The sequence below is a fragment of the Glycine soja genome, chromosome 9 (assembly GCF_004193775.1).
Source record: "Glycine soja cultivar W05 chromosome 9, ASM419377v2, whole genome shotgun sequence".
NCBI classification, from domain to species: domain Eukaryota; kingdom Viridiplantae; phylum Streptophyta; class Magnoliopsida; order Fabales; family Fabaceae; genus Glycine; species Glycine soja.
This window is the reverse complement of record NC_041010.1, coordinates 8,889,259-8,913,296: the sequence shown is the minus strand read 5'-3', so window position 1 is coordinate 8,913,296 and position 24,038 is coordinate 8,889,259. Positions and strand designations below refer to the sequence as shown.

General features: G+C 32.0%; 1 protein-coding gene and 1 pseudogene across 1 annotated transcript; both read left to right on the top strand.

Moving 5' to 3' along the window:
- The first annotated feature begins 1,554 nt into the window (after positions 1 to 1,554).
- Positions 1,555 to 21,624, top strand: LOC114368135 (annotated as a pseudogene).
- Positions 21,625 to 23,248: 1,624 nt separating this feature from the next.
- Positions 23,249 to 23,647, top strand: LOC114368133. Its single transcript, XM_028325483.1, has one exon. It carries the CDS (start codon positions 23,249 to 23,251, stop codon positions 23,645 to 23,647), a length of 399 nt encoding a protein of 132 aa, XP_028181284.1.
- The last annotated feature ends 391 nt before the right edge of the window (positions 23,648 to 24,038 follow it).

The window sequence follows — 24,038 nt, the reverse complement described above, 5'->3', positions numbered from 1 at the left end:
CCAAGTACACGACATGAAATCGATGAAATTAATTTCCCGATAATCAATTATGCACTCGGAGAACAACTAGAAATGCAGTGTACGGAAATTTCATCAAATTAAACAAAATAATGTTAACCTTAACACATGAATCTACCATAAAAATATCAGTCTCCCCAAACTGTCCAAACAGACAATTCAAGATTGAATACAATGATTAATGCAAACTGTTCGCAAGAATCATTGCATTCAGTCTCAAACGGGAATCTAAGGTTCACTCATAATGAACACAATTTGTATATCATATATCAATTGTCTTTAATGGCAGTGAACAAGTAATAAAAACATTAATTGGTAACAAACATTTGTACCTATGATGATGAGCAGCACGGTCCAAAATAAAATGAACAATCTAAGAAATAACTCAATGACCACCTACATCAATCATCAAACAGATATCAATATGTGACAATGAGTAGGCTTAAAGTATGATAAATATCAATTGACGTCGTCAATGTCTCAAAATCATAAGTCTAACTAGCACACACAATAGTGAGGACAGTCATACAATGTGAATAAATCAAACAGTTTCAAAATTTGACTTTTGTAAGTAGTTCTTCAAGATAATCTTCAATTCTTAGGACTCGTCCCTCTTTGTTGGTTTCTAGGTATTGGACTCCTAGGAATTATTATAATTAGGCTACTGATTATATTGCACTGCAAACCAAGATGTGTGTCTAAAAAGCAAGTTAATGTGTCATGATTTTCCAGCAAGTTAATGTGTCATGATTTTCAAGCAAGTTAAATTTTCTAGTGCTTCATCAAATGATTATAGCTATTTACTTTTTCTCAAATTTGTTGCAAGATCAAGTTTTCATGACCTGCCAGGATTATATATTTTCTTTCTTTGTTGTAGTTTTCTAGGCAATCAGCTAGTTTATACAGTTTAAGATTCACTCGATCTACTATTCACTTTTCATAATTTTTTCAAATCTGATTGCATTGCAGACTTATGTGACAACATAGTAGAAAGCTTGTTAATTGACAGGACGATGAAAGAAATATTGCAATAGTGACAACTGCTAGTCTTCCTTGGATGACGGGAACAACTGTAAACCCACTATTTCAAGCTGCATATTCATCACAAGCTGCAAAGTAGAAACTCACTCTGCTAGTTCCATGGCTTTGTAAATTAGATGAAGAACTGGTTTATCCCACCAATCTCACTTTTACTTCACCAGAAGAATTGGTTTATCCCAACAATCATGCTTTATGTTTCATACTTTTATATCACTAGTGTCAGTTCTTATATTTTTGTCATTCTCATGTGTATTTTTTGGATGCAAGGCGGAGTATAATACCTGGTGGAGACATTGTTGTCAATTTATACCATCCATGGATGCTGACATTGCTATCCCGAAGAACCAAAACATTTGAAGTGGTATCCTAGTAAGCTTGGATGAAGGTAGAAGCTAATTAACTATATTTTTGTTTAAACGCAGATGATTAATCAAATGCTCCTTATACTTTCAACAGATATCAGATTATGAGAAAGAGATAGAAATAATGTAGATTATGACCAAAGAGGAGTATTTGGCCACTTTAAGGAGGTAAATACTTGTGATTTAGTTCTCTTGGAAACCTTGAGAAGGGGCAGAGAAGTAACTACAGTTTTCTATTTTATAAGAGATAGCAATAGTACTATAGTAGTGTTTACAGCTGATAAAGTTATATAGAATTTGATATTATATATGATTTTTTTACTTTGGTTATTTTGAAATTGATTTTACAGAAAGAGCAGTGGCTTTTCAAGAGGTGTATCAAAGTATCAGGGTGTTGCAAGGTATATTATTTTGATGAATAAAACATGAATTGGCTTTTGTATTGTTGCTTGTCAAGATGAATGACTAACATGTGGAGAATGTTTTGCAGGCACCACCACAGTGGTAGATGGGAAGCAAGAATAGGAAAGGTTTTTTGAAACAAATATCTCTACCTTGGCACCTACAGAATAGGAAGGGTTTTGTTCATTCTTTAATTTTATTTTTTTGGTGAATGAGCATTCTGCCAACCAAAGACACATGACCGTTTACTCTAAACCATCATAAGCATAACTAAAAAAAATTGTTATTGTTATATGTGTTGAATTGACCTTTATATTGGGTTTGTATATACTAGTCCTTAACCTTTTATTGAATGACCAAAACCTACGTTAATTGACAAGTTTGTATCTGCAGAGAGATGAAATAAATATGATGCACATTTGGAAAATATTTGAATTACATGTCTGCATTATGTGTATCAAAAAACTAATTTACCAAAGATGATTATAAAGAAGATTATTCCAGAATCTTGAGTGATTTTGAGAATCATTCTAGAGTAAAGAAAAGCTTAATGGTATGAGTATGACGGTAACATATAGTTGAGCATATAAGGATATCTACTTGCAGTAATCATGGAGTATCATTACAACTCTTTAAAGGGTATACTATATATCTAAACATAACTGAGCAAAAGCAGATTCCATACTATCTTATAATAGAGGAACAACAAGGAAAAATTGTAGCAATAATATCACTTTAAGCAACTGAAATGAATGAACAAAGAACATATTCTCATTGTTCATCCAATCATCCAAGAACATGAACAGTCAGCATTCACTACTCCTACAGTATGAATGAAAACTCTTAAACCAGTAGAAAGCAAAAAAGGATGTACGTGGAGAAACTTTTTCTTTTTTCTTTTCTTCTCCCTACTGCTATAATTAAAAATTGAGCAGGTAAACATACTTAATTTTCTGAGCAAATACAACCTAGCATCTTTCTGAAAATCCACAAAAACTACAAATAAAATTCGTTGCACAACTAATGATAGGAATGCTTAAAAAATTGGGGTAAGGATACACTAATGGAGAGAAGTCACAATATTGTTGCATGCTTGGGACATGCATGCAAGCTGTGTCTTGTCACTAGCTACCTAGGTTTACAATCTAGATATCTATCTAGCTAGTGAACTTCACAATCTAGCTGCAAACATTGTAATTGGTGCTAAGCTCATAGTTCCAATGTTACGTGCTTGTCCAATTCAAAAGCAGACAGCAAGAGGGATCACCTCTTTGCTGGTTTAGTTGGTGAACTATGGTGACACAATTAAGTCCATAGGAAGCTTATAAGAATTGGCAAAGGAAAGAAAGTAATGATAATTTTGTTACTGCATTTCACACCTCAACTTGATATTTTATTCTCATACTCATTCTACATTAACTAACATTCATTCATTTTCTATGTGGGACCTATAATTTCTTTTCTGTTTTTGTGCTTCTGTGTGCAGAAGAATGTCTTGTAGTGAGCTCGCAATTTATATTGGTTATACAATTTTTATTGGGACTATTTCTAGCATAACTGACAAGAGGTTCAATCTCCATGTCCTTGAGGAACATAGAAGTTAGAACACATGACAAGAATAAAGATTAAGAGCCATGTCTTTAAGGTTAGCATGTCATAATAAAATTGTAGGTTCAATTCTTTACAAGGCCAACTACTCACCCTCACCCCTCACCCACCAGCCTACCTTGGTGCTTACACCTCCAATAAAGCAGGAAAAAAAAGGAGAAATAAATAACAGAAATAGTTTGTCTCTTACAAAATATTGTGCTTGAACTTGGCCTTTGTATCTAAGTAACTAATTTTTCTTAAAGTTTTTATGATTCACAGATTACTTTCATATTCAAGTTCTACTTTAATTTAAACCTTAAACATAAGGGCTTGGTTTGTTTTTGAATTACAATTATTGTAATTACCTTACATCATCTTGCAAGAAGGTTATAAAGTTCAATTGGGTAGTCCTAAAAGTGCCTAGAGGAACCTATTTAGCAAGGAAGTACATCCTGTTGTATAGGTGATGTTTTTGAATATTTTGTTGGCATACTACACAGTCTACAGTCCAAGGGAGATGCTCATAAAATTCTAATTACTTTGCAAGTTGGAATAAGTAGTAGAATTGCAGAATCTACATTTTCTGTGTTTCATAATTTTTAATGGTCAGGTATATATATGTTGATTAAGAAGTGTACTTATTGGCTTTGTTGATAATTTCATGTTCTAGGTGCAAATGGAGGTTGATGACTCTTCCACTCAAAAAGAAGAGCAGATGACAGGAGTTAAACTTCACGTAAATAATATCCTGCCAATGTACACTAAGGATGGAATTAATACTTCATATTAGCTATTTATACTTCACATTAGCTCAAGCATTTCATCAAATAGGTTGTAGGCAAGTAGGCAAGTTGAAAATGAAAACACTACTAGACCACATCACGAGACCACATCATGTTATCAACACAACATGAACTATTTATACTTCACATTAGCTCAGGCATTTCATCAAATAGGTTTTAGGCAACTTGTTTAAATACTTAAATCCTGAAAGTCCTAACAACCACCCCAACACAAGGCATCAACTACCATTCAAGATCATGAAAGACAAGTAAACAAAGCACAGTAAATTGGGTGGGAGAAGGACATACTTGTGGACCTTGCGACGGTAAGTGTTTTCGCACACTGGAGAAGCACACTTGTGAGGGTGGTCAGCGTGGTGTTGCACGGTGAGTGTCTTGGCACACTTGCGACGGTGGTCAGTATGGTGTTGCGAGAGTGCAAGATTCGAAGTAGGGTGTGCGAGAGTGCACGGGCAGTCCAGTTTTGGTTTTTAAATTAAGTCACCTAACATCGGTTTTTTGAAAGAAAAAAAAACCGATGTTAACGAGTGCATGTTAACATCGATTTTTTAAAAACCGATGTTAATAAACTTATTTTATTTACAACAATGCCACCACGTTTTTGTTAACATCAGTTTTGTCAAAAATCGATGTTAATATGCCGATGTTAAATCTGTTTTTTGTAGTAGTGATTCTCTCTTTTGGTTTTGGATTTGTCTTTTGTTAATTCAATATTGATATTATATATTATATGATAGTCATGTCCCGTCATATGTTTTATAAAAAAATTTCTTATTTGTGTCCTTGTCATATTGAACATGTGTCTTGTGATGTTCTAAGCTTGGACTTAATTGAAAGCTTGTTATTGAGCTTCTTGCTTGGCCCATTCTATTAAAGCCCATGAGGTAGTACAAAACAAGTATTTAAAGGGAAAAGTCCCCCTTCCACTATATATGTTTCTTGTTTAAATAATTAAGTGATATATGATTTAGTTGAAGAAGACTTGGTTAGGTCTTGTACAATTTTGTGTATCTTTAACAAGATTTTAATCTCTGGCCTTGACTTTAAGAGGTATGTATGATTTGCAATGAATTGCTCTCTATTTGGTGTTTTAGATATGTGCTATGTTTGACAGTTTATAGTGGACTGGAAGGGAAGCTAGGTAGGGTATGAAAGAAGAGTCACTTTTTCTTGTTTGAATGTTTAAGTAAGATATGGATGAGAGTTTTCTTTTCCTTGTTTCAAAGTTAAACTAAATGAAAGGGAAGCTATTTCCCTTATTTAAGTATAACCCTTGTTCAACTTTTCCTTTAGATCGAGTTAAAGTAAGATGAGATACTTTGAAGGGAAAGAGCTAGACAATTTTGATAATGTAGCCAAAGAGAAAAATACTATGGATTAGGGGTCTAAGTTCAAAATATTTTTTCCCCACAAAAATTTCATATAGGATCAATAATTTTTTCTTGAAAAAATTTGCACTGGAGGAAGCCACAAGCCACTCAGTCCTTGGCTTTTTTCATTATTTAGTTTTGTCTATTTCTAAACTTAAATCTACAGTTTTTTTTAATCATTTAAAACTCCTAAAATTTTGTTTCTAGATAAAATACTACCTTTTTTAAATTGAATGAAATAGAATACACACACATGACTTTATCATTAAAAAAAATAAGGTTTGACCTTTATCAGTTAATCCCACCTAAAGTTTGGTTTTAAGTATCTTGAGGTTAAGTTCTACTTAAGTAAAGTAACATTTTATCTTAAGCTGAACTTCAGTAAGTAGGATAAGTTGAGAAATGAATATACTTCAAGGTACTTCAAGGGGGTAAAATGCATTTGGTTGTCTAATTTAAAGCTTATGCCCCGGTTTGGGAGGAAGAATTTTAGGGCTTCCCCCTTCCTTTTCCTCCTTAAAATTTTTTAATGAACGTAGTAATTTTGAAATAATTAACACCTTCTGTCACAAACTAATGATATTAATTAATTACAAATATTTATCTTTGGTCTTGTCAAGTATCCAACACCATTATATTGATTATGGTTGCAACAATCATGGTTTCCCTTGTAGGAACTGATGGACAAGATGCATTTGAAGGTCCAGTTGAGGAGGTGGTCAGAGCAGAGGCTAAGGAAGCTAAAGATTCACTGGAAAAATTGGATATTCCGGTGCATTAATTAGACCTAATAGCTTTATGTTTTTGGAGTCTCAAAGTGAATAGTTATAGAGTAAATTACGCATACCTTCTCTTCTCTTATTAGGCAGTTATAAAGCCTGTGCAAATGGCAAATAACCCATTATCTAGTTTCAGAAATTGCATAGACATTTTTCATATCATACAGATATACTCCTTGCATAACTTTTTTCTGACACCCTTAATAAACAACTAAATATAATATGAAACCAGAGAATTTAATTTGAATACATGGACAGTGTAAAGGGTTTTTTACATTGTCCAATCATGGATTTTTATATAATTAAAATTTGTTTATTTTTGTAATAATCACTTTAAAAGTTATGTTTATGGTGATTTCTAATTGATTAAGTCTGACGAGAATAATACTGTACAATAAGTAATTCATTTATTTTTAAATCAACTCATTTATTATCTATTATTTGATTGATTAATCCTTTATATTGGAATGGGTGATAACGCCGAAATATTTATACTAGTAATATATCAAAATTAAACTCATTTAGGATTAATTTTATATTTGGGGTGCCAGATTTGAGGAAGTTGTATATGATGGAAGGATTTTTTAAATAGTAAATTAATTTGTTGTGTCATTGTACTATTTGAACCTTTGTTTTTCTTCCTTTTCAGTTAATGTATTGGTTAACAGTTATCTAATCTTTTTATTTTCCCTCAAGATATTGACCTATTATATATCTTTTACCACATGTTATTATTTATATTCATTTATTATTGCTGATTGGTACACTGTCTATATATTTTTACCCTCACTCTACTCTTTTTAGATTTTGGCCTGAATATTCATTAATGTACATTAAGTAAATAACATTGTTTTGTGTCCTCATTCAGAGTCCTTTGTCGAGAAATTCACCTCGTGGAATATTCTGCACTTGAACACTGAATCTACGGTTAATTAGAGCCGTTGGATATGACATGGACAATACCTAGCTTGCATTGGTGCATTATAATGCGAAGGTAATTATTGAAATTATATGGATTTAAGTAGGAAAGAAAGAAAAGAGAAAATAAAGACACTGAATAATATTTTCTTTTGTATGGCACCGTAATAATAGAAAAGACAAAGCACTAACCCCCAATTTGTACTAGTCAATTACTTGCTAAATGGATTTGGCCTTTTCCTCTCCAAACTACTTCTTTGTGGCATCAAGTTATCTGAAGTATAGTTTGCATACTATTGGGTGGGATGCCAATTCAGCAGTTAAATCTGTGCATACTAGTACCCCTTGAAATTTTAAATCTCAAGGTATGCTATTTATATATCTCTTGTTTCCTTGGGTTTGGGTGATGGTTTCATCATTAAATTGGCGGAATTTTGGTTGGGTAATTTTTGTGCTTTTTCCTAGACTCTTTCACTTCTTTATTTTGCTCAATGTTCATATAATCTGATTTTATTCTTGATTTTATTTTACCATTTTCTAGATTTTTAATTTCTTTAGAAATTGCATGATAGGGAACTCTCTGATTTACAGTACCTTATGGTGTTGATGGAATCAATCCATCTCATTCTAATCCAGATAAGAGAATTTGTTCTCTTTAAAACTTGTGTTTATTTTCTTACAAATTCTATTTTTATTTTCTTACATCATCTATCATTAATGATTCCTACCTTTGGGATAAGTCCATTTGGAAATCAATTGCTTCCTTTAAGGTCGAATCCTTTACACGGAATGCAGTTCTAAACAAGATTAATGCCGAAAATTCCCTTCAATTTCAAAGACCTCTAGCTGCTTTTCTCCTGATATTGTGTGAGGTGCAAATCTAGTTCTGAATTTGGTTCTCATTTGTTTTCATTGTTCAGCAGTTTCCCTTCTCTGGAATAACTTGCTTGGTGTTTTTAGTGAGGATTGGATCATTTGCCCCAAGGATCTCCAGCTGTACTTTTCTGTTAATTTTAGAGGATTTGACACCAGGGATTTGGTGTTGTTCTCAATTTTCTGTTTTTAGTTTTTGTTTAGAAAGAAATGCTAGAACTTTTATTGGCCATTGGTTGCCTCCTGAGTTAATTTGGGATTGAGCAGTTCACCTATCATTTTTCTAGTGTTCTGCCGATGGTCTTTTTTGGGGTGGTGTCTTTTGTAAGATATTTAAAGAAATTAGCATGTTGTGTTGCATGGTCATTTTAGGGGTCGTGTCCTTTCATTCTCGTTATGGTTCTTGAGAATCTCTTATCCTCTTGTATTTGTACCACTCTTTTCTACCTTAATAAATTCTTAGTTCATAAAAAAATGGAACCGTTCCAACGAGAGATCATCCAAGATAATCTTAGATATTCTAGAAAAACAATGATGATTTTATGAAATACTGTTGTCTAGATAATCTAAAAGTAATCAATGTTAATGTTTCTTAGAATCTAGACTTACCCCACAAAACCAGATTGTAAGATTGAGAATTGTTCAAGCCTAACTACATTGTCAGGGTGCCCAAATTTCTAATTGATGTAGGATTTCCCCCCTCACTCCAAGATAGGACGTTTTGAGTGGGCAAATATGGGTGGCTCAATAACAACACCACCTGTTCATCCCTAGGAATAGACATCTAGAATGTAAGTAAATATTAGACCTAAGATAGACTTTGACATCACCTTATAATTTGGGATTAGAGTTCTACTGAATCCCACAAAACTAACTTGTCAGGTGAAAACTGTTCAAGTCTTATAAGGATTATATTGATCATATTTCTTATTGACGTGAGATCTCAACAATGTTATATAATTTTATTAACCATTATAGTTTAACTACAAAGCTTACACTTATAACTCTGTAATCTTTACTGGTATTATATTTCATACATATAAAATAAATAAATTACAAGTAATTTTTGTAATTTTAGAATTAGGTTTTACAGTGTTAAGTGATACAGACTGTGATTGTGGCATCACATGAGTTTTTTAATGAATGTTCTTTCTTTGGCATTTGTTAATTTCGACAATTTACCACATGAGTAGTAGTACAAGACTACAAACTATTCTCCCCTTACTCTGCTTAAAGATTTTTTCTTATATATGCATGTTAACACCATTTGCATTTTACTTCAAATAATAAGTATGAAAGGTTATTTATTGGATTTTTTTCAAACTATAGGTTATTTAGTGTATGCATCCTTGTAATTGAACTTCTTTGATATGGTCATAAGTTTTAATAGGCTTGGGAAGGGCGTGCTTATGACTACTGTATGGAAAACCTCAAGAATATGGGTTTCCCTGTTGATGGACTTGCATTTCATCCAGAGTTGGTAATATGTCATCTCTGGCAAGCTAAAGCATTTTGTGATTCACTGGATTATTATTATCTCTAGTTTTTCAAAGAGGGAGGCAATTTGGTTAAAGCTGGTCGATTTGGCTATATAAAAAGAGCCATGCATGGAACCAAAATGTTGTCTACTCGTGCTGTATGGTATGTGTTCAGCACTGTGATTCTGAATTCTGATTATAGAAATTAATGCAGAGTCTTCTTGCCAATTTGTTATATGAACAAACCCTGCAACAACAATTTGTAATGTTCTTTGGATAAATAAATATTAAATTAAATATATTTTTAGTCCTTTAAATAAGTTATTTTTTTTACTTCAAGAAAATGTTCTTTTTAATCCTTTTACAATCAAACAGACAAAAGATTGTACTTTAAAATATAAAATCAAAAATCAAATTTTAATGATAAAAAATTATCATAAATTACGAATATCTTATTTATGTTTGATTCACAATATGCATATGCACATACAAAGTACTAAAAACAAAAATTTATGATTTTCAAGGACTAAGAAAAACAACTTAAAATTTAAAAGACTAAACAAATAACTTAAATTTAAAAAATCTAAAAAATATTTAAGCCATAAATATTTTATTTCACTTATTGATAAACTTTGGAAGTTAATACAATGTCGTCATATAGTTAGTTTTCTTATCACCTCAGGGTTCACTGGTTCAGTAGAGTTCAGTGTCCCATCCTCTCAAATAAGTTAACCCTCTATTTGTACATCTTACGTAAGCACATGGATCAGCTACTGTTTGTATTAGAATATGATAGAATCAATTGGTGTGAGAGAGATGAAAATGCTCAAGGAAGTGATGAACGTTTCTTTTCTCCGCGTAGTTACGGTTAAAAAACCGCTGAATACACTTCTTGAGGTTAATTTGAGAGTACCTTGGCACTTCTCCACACTTCCTATTAATTTCCCACCCAACGAATGACTCCCTCTTCTTATTTATATACATTATTACCTACTTGACTCACTAACCAACTAACTATCTAACCAAAAATTACCTATCCATACTCCGGCAAATTTCCCCAAATGGGGTTCTTTTACAAACTATTTCCTTATTTGGGACTGTTTTGAAAGATTTTCCATGAAGGTGTTGTTTTGAACGTACCCTGCATGAAAATTTCATGCAAAACGCCAGCATGATTGGCACGTCCCCTCCGCATGCGACATGTGGCAGTGTCGCTTCTGCCATTGGCGACACTAGTGGTATCGCCACCTGCACTGGCGCTTTGGCCATGCAGAGTGAAGTCGTTGGTCAACTTGGCGCCACCAGCCTAGGGTCAGCTTTTTCCGTGTTGCTTCAGCTTTCAGCTTTTTCAGAGGGCAGCTTTTGTACCATAGAAAACGCCAGTAGTGTTGGCAATTTAGGATAAGTAGAAAATGCCACTCCCTTTGGCGTTTTAGGGTGTTTAAATACACCTCCCATTTTAGCATTTGTTCAGCGCTTTAGAATACCTCTGCAACTTCTTTTCCTTTGGCATCTTTGGCAATCAAAATTCTGTGGTATGAATTTTTTTTTAAAAGTAACTTTTATATTTCGTAGACTTTCCATGGACTTGTTAGTGTGTGTTTAAATTTCTAAAATAAAAGAAAAATTATGTAATAATGTTTATTTGAAGAAAATTTTATCAATGAAAATAAAATATTTTGAATATGAAATTTGTAGTATTTTTTAATTAGATTAGGTTGGTGTTGATGATTTATTAGTGTGTTAATAATTGATAAACGTTTGGACTTTCATTTAAAAAAATTTGTAGATCATATTTATTTGAAGTAAGTATTTTGAGTACAAAATTTATTTTAATATGAAGTTGTAGTATTTTGTACGTAGATTAGGTTCATTTGTCGGTGTGTTAAAAATTTATAAGCATTCAAGTTGAAAGTGTTATTTGATGATACTTTGTTGTTTCTCGTATCATATTTATTTTAATATATTTGTAGTAATTTTGTAATTATCTATTTTCATTTTGAATTTATTATTGTTAAGCTTAATTATTTATACTACTAACTTCATTCATGAATTATTTTATTTTGTCTTTAAAATTACTATCTTGAAATTGTTCATTTTTTTAAGTGTGTCCCATGAAATTAATTTGAAGTTAATTAAATTTTTTTAAAAGAAAAATTGAATGTGAAGTTCCAATAAAGGGACCTTTTGTGATTACATTTTATTAGTTTGGATTTAAAGTTTTATAAAATCGTTCGTGTTATTTAAGTGTGTGTTGATGTGAAATTTATTTAAACTTAATAATTTTGATTACATATTGATTAGTTTAAAATTACTACATTGAAATCGTAAATTTTTTTTAAGTGTCTTAATGTGAAATTGATTTGAAGTTAAATTTTATTTTAAAATAAAGTTTTATTTTGAAGTTCCAGTAATGACTTTTTGTGATACCCATTTTATAATTTAGTTGACGTGTTAAAATATTGTTTTTGTAGGTACACGATGAATTCGGTTATAATAGTGTTGCATTTCAATGGAAGGGTATATGAAGACAATGATGGTGTAATATTTGAAGGCAGTAAAAAAGCGATTCAGATTAAACGTGGAATTAGTTTCAATTCTTTGAAGAAAAAAATTGGAGATAAGGTAAAGTTACAAAATAATGAAATTATTTCTGCTATCAGTTGTAGATTTTTAGTGTCAGGAAAATATATTGCCTTGCAAATTTGTGATGACGAAGACGTTGAAACGATGCTGGGAAGTTTTAAACAACAAGACCAAATGTCAGTTCTAGAATTGTACATAGAAAAAGATGTGGCTGGTGGTTCAATGTTTCATTCTGCAAATTCGCTTACATCATGTGGAAATTATTTATCTAATGATGAGACACAACCGCCAACAAATATGAGCAATTTAAAACTATTTCAAATTTATCATATCAAATATTTAAACTAAATGTAATATAGCATATACAAAATTTAAACTAAACCTAATCTAAAATTAATAAGTTACGAAACGTCAAACTATTCTTAATCTACTATATAAATTTTTTTAACTAAACCTAACTTACCATATAAAAATTTAAAGTATTCCTAATCTGTCATATAAAATTAATAACTTACATTTCCTAAAACTAAAACTATTCCTAATCTACCATATAAAAAATTTAAACTAATTCTAATCTACTATATAAAATTAAGAACTCAAACTAATAATATTAACAAATGAAACTAATAATATTAACAAATCAACTAAATCTAATGTTTCTTATAACACAAATAATAACATACTAAAACTAAACCTAATATTATTTAAAACTAAATCTATAAATAAATGTATTGTATAAAACTATAATTATCAAATTAAATTTAATTTATCATTTCTAACTAAAACTAACTTAAGATAAAAAAAACTAATAACACATATTACTAATTATCACCAGAATACAAATAAAATAAAAAAATAATTAAACAAACTTACTGAAAAAATTACAAATGAAGCAAAGTTTGCTCAAACACAAACACCAGCAACAACCCTTCTTCGTTTTTGCTCAAACACAGCACCAGCAAAAGCTTCTCTTTTCTGCGTTTTTCTTTTTTGCGTGAATGGTCTATGGGGGAGGGGGGATTTAAGCACCTCAAGCAACGCAAATCGCTGCTCGTGCTGGCGCTTTTGCCCAACCAAATCGCCATTGAACCTGGCGACATCCTGCAACCTCTGCGCGTTGCAGACTGCAACCCTCAGAAATGGCCTCTGTTGGCCTGCACCCTCGGAACTCCCCTACCCTCAATTCGCCAGTTTGACTGGCGAGTCCAACCTCCTGCAACATGCTAACAGCACTGGCGACACCAGTGCCAGGTGTCACGTCATCACGAAACGCGCCAATGCCTCCTGCGACTTGCATGTGTTCCACGTAAAAAAAGACACCATGCAGGAATTACTTTAGAAAAAGACCCATTTTCGGGAATATGTTTCTAAAAGTAACCCCATGCTGGAAATTAATGTTATATGTTTCTAAAAAAGCATTGTGATTCTGAATTCTGATTATAGAAATTAATGCAAAGTCTTCTTGCCAATTTGTTATATGAACAAACCCTGCAACAACAATTTGTAATGTTCTTTGGATAAATAAATATTGACTTAAATATATTTTTAGTCCTTTAAATAAGTTATTTTTTTTACTTCAAGAAAATGTTCTTTTTAATCCTTTTACAATCAAACAGACAAAAGATTGTGCTTTAAAATGTAAAATCAAAAATCAAATTTTAATGATAAAAAATTATCATAAATTACGAATATCTTATTTATGTTTGATTCACAATATGCATGTGCACATACAAAGTACTAAAAACAACAATTTATGATTATCAAGGACTAAGAAAAACAACTTAAAATTTAAAAGACTAAACAAATAACTTAAATTTAAAAAATCTAAAAAATATTTAAGCCATAAATATTTTATTTCACTTATTGATAAACTTTGGAAGTTAATACAATGTCGTCATATAGTTAGTTTTCTTATCACCTCAGGGTTCACTGGTTCAGTAGAGTTCAGTGTCCCATCCTCTCAAATAAGTTAACCCTCTATTTGTACATCTTACGTAAGCACATGGATCAGCTACTGTTTGTATTAGAATATGATAAAATCAATTGGTGTGAGAGAGATGAAAATGCTCAAGGAAGTGATGAACGTTTCGTTTCTCCGCGTAGTTACGGTTAAAGAACTGTTGAATACACTTCTTGAGGTTAATTTGAGAGTACCTTGGCACTTCTCCACACTTCCTATTAATTTCCCACCCAACGAATGACTCCCTCTTCCTATCTATATACATTATTACCTACTTGACTCACTAACCAACTAACTATCTAACAAAAAATTACCTATCCATACTCCACCCCTAAAGTTTCACCTTGTCCTCAAGGTGATGTCTCTATCCCTTTGAGACTTCAATTGGTAGATTTTTTTATCAGCCACTTCATTTGGTGGATGTGTTCACCAAATAAAATCTTTTAAAGATTTCTTTTAGGAATTTATACATGTTTTTTTTAATTCCTTTTATAAATTTGTGATAACGTTATTTACGCATGTAATATTTATTTGGGGTTTTTTAAGTATAAATCAATGAAAACTTTAATATAATTTAAAGATATGATATTTACTTGTTGTAATTAATGTTTTATATTTTTTTTTTGCTATCATGATTGAGTCTAAATTTAACAATAACTAATTATTCCCATTTATTTGTATGTCTAGTATTTTTTTCAATTAAATTGATTGACACGATATATTGCAAAAGTAATATTTATTGTGAAAATTGATTTAATTAAAATTACATAAATTTTGTATGAAATTATTTATGCGAATTGTGTTTGGTCCAAAGGAAGACACAATTTGGTCAAATAATATTTTGCACCTATGATGATAAATGTATGACAATTATAAATGTATTTTCATGTGAATAATAGTTAGTCCAAAGAAAGACTAATTTGACAGAATTTATTGTCAATATTTGATCATTGCGTTGAGAGTACTAATTACAAATTAATTTTTCTATGAATTAATGTTGTGTTAGGTATCTTGTGATGGGTTTGTTCTATAAAATATTTGCATGTTTTGTTATATATATTTTTATATAACTAAATTATATGTGAAAGTTGTGTAATTTTAAGACCTCTCATTTATTATATTAAATTGTCTTGTATTTTTTTGTTAAATTGATTGAAACAACACGTTGTCAAAGTAACATTTGTTGTGTAAGTTGATTTGATTGGATTTACATGAATGTTGCATGGAATTATTCATGCGAATTGTGTTCGGTCCAAAGGAAGACACAATTTGGCAAAATAATTACATGCTTGCGATGGTAAACACGTGGCAATTATAAATAGTGTGATTTTTCAAGTGAATAATGAAATGTTCAAAGACAATCATTATTTGACCAAAATAATCATCATATAAGTTTTCTATGAGAGCAATGGAGTGTCCAAATACAACTTTTATTTGACAGGACTTATCACCAATGTTTGATCAATGCATTGAGAGTATCACTTGCAGTTAATCTTTTTTAATCCAAAGATTGAGGATTAATGGTGCACTAGGTATCTTGTTTATGTCTTGAAATTTACCATAAAGATTATTTGTGCATTGTGTGTTTATTGTTCTCTTCTTTAATTGTTGTTGTTACTACTATGGTTTAAATTATTCATATTATTTAAATACCAAAGTTGCATGTATAAAATTAGAGTTTGAGGGATGTCAATTGAGAGTTGAAGATATTGCATAATTTTTTTTTCTAGAGAAGAAACAATAGAACAAGATAAGGAATTTACTTTTTTCTTTTGTAGGACGAGGCATATAAAAAAAGGTCTCATTTACACTATTTAGTGTGTGAAAATGGTAAACTTCTCATTTTTGTTTGTTTTAAAGTTAATTTAGTTTTGTACCGAAAGACGTTAGTGGGTAGATTTTGATTCTACTACTCACAAAAGCATGTCTATATGATGCTACATATGGAGTCATCCGCCAAGTGATAATGAAAGATTCTTTTATGTGGGCGATGACATAATGTTATAGTTGAATTTGATTGAGACATATATTGAGCTATTTATTAAACCAAATTTTATTTCTAATTTGGACAAATTCAGTAATTTTTGTTCAATTAGAAATAATAAAGTTAGTCTCTTGTGTGATTCAAATGTTACAAGTTATGAGTTCTTTTATGGATATTTGAGTGTTCCTGTTGCAAACATTTTTTTAGTGATACGAAACTTAAAATTAAATGAGAATTTCGTTACTTTATAACATAAGCGCTTAAGTCATATCTCTTAATAGAGAATTTGGATGCTTGTGTTATAGGAAATTCTGGATCCTTTATATTGGTTGGACCTTATAGTCTATATTGACTATATAAGGGAAAATAAACAAACAAAATGAAATTGAGGTGCTAAAAGAAATAAAGATGTCTTAGAACTAATACATGCATATATTTGTGTTTTATTCCTTATGGATTCATGGAATGAACAAATGTATTTTATTATGTTCACAGATGATTCCTCTTTATTTAATTATGAGAAGTTTTGGCCTCTAAACATTTAGTCTTTCAAAGATGAAGTTGAACTTAAAATAAGAAAAAGAAAGAAAATTCAGGTTATCAAATGTGACCGTGGGGAATACTATGGTATATATGACATAAGATATAACGTTTGGAGTCCCGCATGTGTTTTTCTTCAATAATTGTGAAATCGTTTTACAACATGTAATAGAATGATGAAACTAGACTTGTCCATATATGGTAAGAAGTTTATTTCTTCTCTACCAAAGTATCTTTGGGGAAAGACATTAAAGAATGTAATTTATATCCTTTTAGGGTACCAACATTAGGCATATACACATTTAGAGATGTTCAGTTGAAGCAGTGTCTTATAGGTTGCATAAAGGTAAGTTGGACTTAAAGATAATTAGTTATAATTTTTTTTGTTACATTTAAAGCTCTCGCATGTATAAGTTTTACAATCCCACTTTAAGATCATATTTGAGACATGCAAGACTCCTTGAGGAAATTGAGTTTGGAGGGGAAGGAAATATAAGGAGTGTTATCTTTAAAGAATAATTTATTATTGACAATAGATAAGTCTTTGTACTTACCATTGTTCAAGAAACGGATATCGTAATTGAATAATGATGTTACTCCTAACATTATTAAAAGACAAGACAACACTAAGATTTCCTTTCAAGCACCACCTAAAGTTCAAACTCAATAACCTCAAGAAGTGTCATTAAGAAGATTCACTAGAGAAAGGAAAAATGTAATTTGATATGATTATGTCATATTTCTTTAAGAACATGAATATGACATTAGGTTGACTGACAAGGTCTAATTGACCTTAGTCAAGTCATGTTATGCTCTAACTCTCAAGTGGATTGATACCATAAATGATGTAATAAAACCAATGGGTGAACATGACATTTGGGATATCATCAAATTGCTTGAAAGTATGAAACCCATAAGTTGTAGATAAATATCTATAGTTGAAAGGGATTCAATGGGTAATTTTGAGATATATAAAGATTGTCTTGTCGCCAGAAGTTTTACAAGAAGGAAGACATTGATCACAAAGATACTTTCTCTCTGATTTCTTAAAAAGACTTTCTTAGGACTATAATGACACTGTAGATCAGTTTGATAATTATTTTGCATAGATGAATGTAAAGATTTCGTTTCTAAATGGAAACATTGATGAAACAATTTATATGGTGCAACCAGAAAACCTTGTTTAAGATGATCTAAAGTCTATGGTATGCAAACTAAAGAAATCCATTTATGCTTTTAAACAAGTTTGTCGTCTATGGTATTACAAAATTTATCAAGATTATCTCTTGTGGTGTTGAGGTAAATTTGGTTGACGATTGTGTGTGCTAAAAGTTTAGTAGGAGTAAATTTATTATTTTGATATTATATGTTGATGACATCCTACTATCATCATACGACTTATTGTTGCAAAACAGTTATATTACAATTTATCATGTATGCTTAAGTTTATTTTTTTTATTGTCCTGAAATAATTTTTTGTGGGAGTCCTAAAGTGATATATGAGTAATCTTGGTATAAAACACTAGAAAGTAGTAAAGCGTATTATGCGCTAATTGAAGAGAACAAGAAACTGCATGTTTTCATATCGAAAGTCTAAAAGTTTATAGATCATTGGATATTCTGATTTCAATATTTTCTTAATGTCTTAATAGAAATCACTCCATATAAGGATCCACATTTAACCGTGTTGGTGGAGTTAATATTTTGCTATGAGACATTATACTAGAATATATGATTGCTAAATTATTGTAATTGGCTTGCCTGTTGTGGCCAACATTAAGTAGACATCGGGTGTTTATTGGGACAATATCTTAGTAGTATTATTAAGGATTCAACCAAGTAAAAGTTTGTTGACATAAAGTACTTCGTTGTTAACTAAAGAATTCAGGAAATACAGATTTGTATAGAACATATAGGAACTCATTTCATGCTAGCTGATCCACTTACTAAAGGTATGACACTTAAAATTTTTCATGAGCACACTAATCATATGGGTGTAATTCCTGATAGTACCTTAGTTTAGTGGGAGTCTTACTTATGTTCTATATCTTACGGTTTACAACCATTTTGTTGTTTGGATTTTCTGCGGAAATAAAGTTGAAGTTTATCATTTCATTATAAGCTTGTTTTCTGCAGATTTGTATAGAACATATAGGAGCTCATTTCATGCTAGCTGATCCACTTACTAAATGTATGACACTTAAAGTTTTTCATGAGCACACTAATCATATGGGTGTAATTCCTGATAGTACCTTAGTTTAGTGGGAGTCTTACTTATGTTCTATATCTTACGGTTTACAAACATTTTGTTGTTTGGATTTTCTGCTGAAATAAAGTTGAAGTTTATCATTTCATTATAAGCTTGTTTTGTTTGCAATATTTATGTTGTGTTTGGATTAATCTCTATAAAAAATAAAGTTTGAATCAATTGGAAATAGGCATGACTGAGATCACATTGCATGTAATTTTCATATTGCTTATCCATATTGACCTATGTCATTGAGTGTATTGATGTGATGGTCATTGGGGTCTTGTTACATTTGTTGTAGTGACGAAAGACGCAGTGATTCTATTATTGATACATGAGATGGACTAGATTGTTAAGGTGGAAGTCTAAAGGTAAATAGCATACAAATGCACGCTTAATGATTTTTTATATAATTGTTACAATATATAGCCCAAGTGGGAGATTGTTGGAATTTTCTATTCCAATAATTAATGTGTGCTAATATTATAAGACAATTATATTAGTTATTTATCATTAGTGGGTTTTATTTTATGTGATCAAATTAAGTGAGCCCGTTAGACAACTAAATCAAAAGATATGAACTTAAATGAGCAGATGTCAGTGTTGACCCATTAGGGGATAATGGGAACCCTATTAGGTTAATACGCTATAAGAAGGTTATGGTCTCCAATATACCGAGCCGTCACACATAGTTTCTCTTCTCCCCATCTGAATAGCTATGAAGGTCCTATTAAGGAATAAAGAGGTTCCAATTGAGAAAGAATCATGAAGTCATCGGTTACATTGTTAGTCAATTATTCATTTCGTAACAGATCCTAAGAAGAGTACATCGATCAGAAATCACCTACGGATTCAGATTCCGTTGCGTTTGCTTGATCAATCATTATGGATCCAGGTATTCCTAAAACTCTTCCTAATAATCTAATGTAATGTGTTCTTGGTGGTTATTGATATTTTACAAGGATCCCCTAAAATTTCCAACAGAGGCTTCCAACATAATGATATTGTGATCTTATTTGCAAATTGATAATGGTGGACATCCATTCACCTGTTTGAGGGATAATGTGTTTATGTGTAAATCGGCACCAGCTTAGAATAGAATATCCTATATAATTTTCAAATTATATATGCAATTATTAGTTTATTAGTACAAATTTTATTTTTGTATTTCCTGGTTATTTTTAGACTATATAAGCATATTAGTTCATGTATTTTGAAATCAATTAAATAATATTCAATTTATCCTTTACTTCAAGTGTTACCTAATTTTATGTGCATGGAAGTGAGATGTATGGGAGCGAACTAGTGGACCTGCAACAAAAGAGTTGATGGAAGTTTCTCCAACACATTCTTCTCTATGTCCGAAGTTGTGACTTACATGCAGGTATGCTTCAATTCTTGTTGAAAACCTCTCAAATTTTACTGGAGTTGTATTCAGCTACAAATTGTACGATAGCATTTTTATCTTAGTGTATTTGTCTTTATTTTTTTTCAATTCCTGCAAAGGGTGATGGATTATGTTAGTTCCTTAAAATTGAGTGTTGCTACCTATATCTAAGAACCTTAAATGAAACAACCAAGTCTCTATGTTTTACACTTTATTGGTCAACTAAGGATTCCATATGTTTTATTCTTTCAAGTGAGAGTTCCGAAATACTAAAAATATGAATTTTTTGTTAGGAAATCTCACATCATTTGTCTCAATTCTCGGGGTACAACTTATATATTTGTTCAACAACATCACTTAGAGCCAATTGGTTTTAAGTTAAAATCTACCATAATATTTGAGCCTATAGTCCATCTTGGTTCTTGCCTATTCTAGTATGCGCGTCTATTCTGGCAGGCAACTCTAGTAAGCAGATTTGGTCTATTCACGTATGTTCATATTTGATAAAACATTTGACTGGGATTGGATGATACTTTATTAATGTTATGTGTTTGTTTTCAGATGGTTGACAAACTGGATGGTGGGGTTATACCATCCAATCTTGACTCCTTTGATTATAAAGGGCTTTATTAGGTATTGTGCACATATTTTCATAATGTAATATTTAAGTAAAAATGTTCCTTTTTTTCACCTTTAGCGTGACCTTCAGGCTGTTGGAAAAGCTCTCATCGCAGCACATGTACAAGGCCAACTCAAGGTGAACACATATACATATTATCAATGTCTAGGATGATTTATTTATGTGTGCTTTAATTATGTGCACCTATTGACTTACTGAATTTATGCAGAGTAAGATTATGTCTAACCCTGAATAGTTTGTGGAGCCTGATCCATAATTACTCTTCACATTTTTGGATCAAAAAGAAGTATTGCTTATAGTATGTTTATCTTTATCTCGCACATAATGTGCCTCTACTTATTACTTGGTTTTCCTCATGAAACAGGCAGGCAAAAAACTTGTACTTATTACCAACTCAAGTTATCATTATACAAACAAAATGATGCATCATTCATTCAATAGATTCCTTCCCAATGAGATGGGTTGTAGATATTTATTTGACATTGTAAGTTTGAGTAGATTATCAATACAATGTGAAGTTATCCTCTTGATAATGGAGGAATGAAAAATACATGTTATTATTCTCTTATAAGCAATGCACAAATTGATGTGGCTCTCGTTCATGAGTAGGTAATTGTCTCAACAAACAAACCAGAATTCTTCTAAATGTCACACCCCATGTCGGTGCACTGTTCACAGTACTATTTTGATGCGCACTATTCATGTTACTATTCACAATGTCGTGAGAAGCAAAAACTGTTTGGTGTACTGTTCAATTTTCAACCGCAAAAACTGTCGGTACACTATTCATGACACTGTGGAGACAATTTGGACTGTTAAAGTTATCGGTGTGATGATGACCATTGGATCTATCTGTAGCCACGACACTATAAATAGGTCTCCAAATGTATTCTTCTACACACAGAAAACACTTCACAAAAGAAGTTCCAAATCACTCTCAGTCTCGAAACTAAATCACTCTCAGTCTCAAAACCAAATCACTCTCAGTCTCCAAACCAAATCACTCTCAGCTTCCAAACCAAATCACTCTCAGTCTCGAAACCAAATCACTCTCACTCTCTAAACCAAATCACTCTTAGTCTCCAAACCAAATCACTCTCAGTCTCTAAACTTAATCACTCTTAGTCACCATGGCAAGTAGAAACGAAAACGTCCCTACTGTAGTCTACTATGACGCCTATGTAGCCGACTGTGACGAGGGCGTTGAGTTTAAGGGCAGAAACAAAGTACTTGTTTCAATGAGGAGTGGCATGACCTTCAATGCCTTGAAAACAAAAATCCAACGTAAGATGGGCCTAAACCGCGATCAAACCATAACCATAGTCATTTATCGATACCCTATTTCTGTTGGGTCTGGCATGTTTAATTACCAAGTTGTTACCATCAATGACGATGATGATATTGATGGCATGTTTGATGTTTATAACCGACATCAATGCTTAAGTGGCTTTCAGTTACTCGTACAATACAAACAACAACCTTCTTCTACCGCCAATGTCGAAACAACCGTTCAATCACCACAAATTCACAAAACACCATACACTGACTATCATACTCAAACCTACCATGAAGGCCAATCCTCTTACACACCAATCCCATACATGACCACAAATGATTATTACGTCCCTCATTTTGAACCCACCAAATTCAATACCCATATTACTTCATACACACAACTGCTTGGTGGATCATCAAACTACTGTGGATGACTCCCCAACTAAATGAGCCCTCCCAACTAAATGCTGACCCAACTATTGATATCCATGTTGCTCAGTCTGAAAGCAACAAAACGTCACATGACTATCATGCTCAAAATGGGTTTTCGGATGAAGTAGTTGGTGACTTCAGTGACATCGAAGACGAAATTTTGGCAGACAACAACAACAACGATAATGACATACAGTTCCTTTTCCAACAAACATCAACTGAAAATGTCTATCATCCATATCCAAATAGTGCTGATGTTGGTGACAACCAATTGCCTGACAACCCCAACTATAGGCATTTTTTGGATCAACAACAATAATCTAACTCGCACGATGACGAGTTGTATGTTGGTCAGTGGTTCCGTCAATTGGAGGACCTAAAACACGCAGTAAAAGTATGGCACATTAAGAACCATGTAACTTTCAAAGCCAAGAGGTGTGCGAAGGATACATGGGTCTTATGTTGCCCAGCTGAAAGGTGTCAGTGGAAACTTAGAGCGTCCGAAAGAAAAAATCTAAAAGTTTGGGAAATTAGAATGATAAAAGGGCCTCACACATGCGTCATGACAACCATTTCACAAGATCACAATAAGATGAATTTGAAACTTGTAGGAAAAAGTATCCTTGCGATGGTTGAAGAAAACGAGCAATTGACCACTCCTTCATTCATCACATTTGTAAGACAAAAGTTCGGATACACCATCACATATCGTAAAGCATGGTTGGAAAAACAATGGGTCCTCGAGCAGGTTTACGATAATTGGGAAGAGTCATACAACATACTTCCCAAATACCTACAAGCTTTGCAACTTTTCGTCCCTGACACAATTGTAAGGATTCAAACTATTCCTGTACTAGATGAATCCAACCAACCAATCACAAACTATGTCATATTCCATCGACTTTTTTGGTCATTTAAGGCATGCATTGATGAATTTGCATCTTGTAAACCCATTGTGTAAATCGATGGAACATGGCTATATGGATGATACAAAAGGGACATTGTTAGTTGCAGTTGGATAGGATGGCGCTAACAACATATTTCCATTGGCATTTTCCATTGTCAAGGGTGAGACAGCAGATGGGTGGCACTTTTTTTTGCAAAACTTGAGAATACATGTGACACCATAACATGGTATATGCTTAATCTCTGACAGACAGGAGTCAATCAAAAGTGCATACAGATGACCTGACAGTGGGTGGACAGCAGGCAACTTGTCACAGTGTTCTGTATTCGGCACATAGGCCAAAACTACAAAAAAAAAAAATAGTTCAAAAATGAGGATGAAAGAAAAAGCGTCTTGAGTATGGGTAAGATATTTTGTTTATATTCTAATGCACAATATTTAATTA

Coding starts and splice junctions, on each gene's coding strand:
- LOC114368133 (XM_028325483.1), top strand. CDS start 23,249: ATGACAACCATTTCACAAGATCACAATAAGATGAATTTGAAACTTGTA.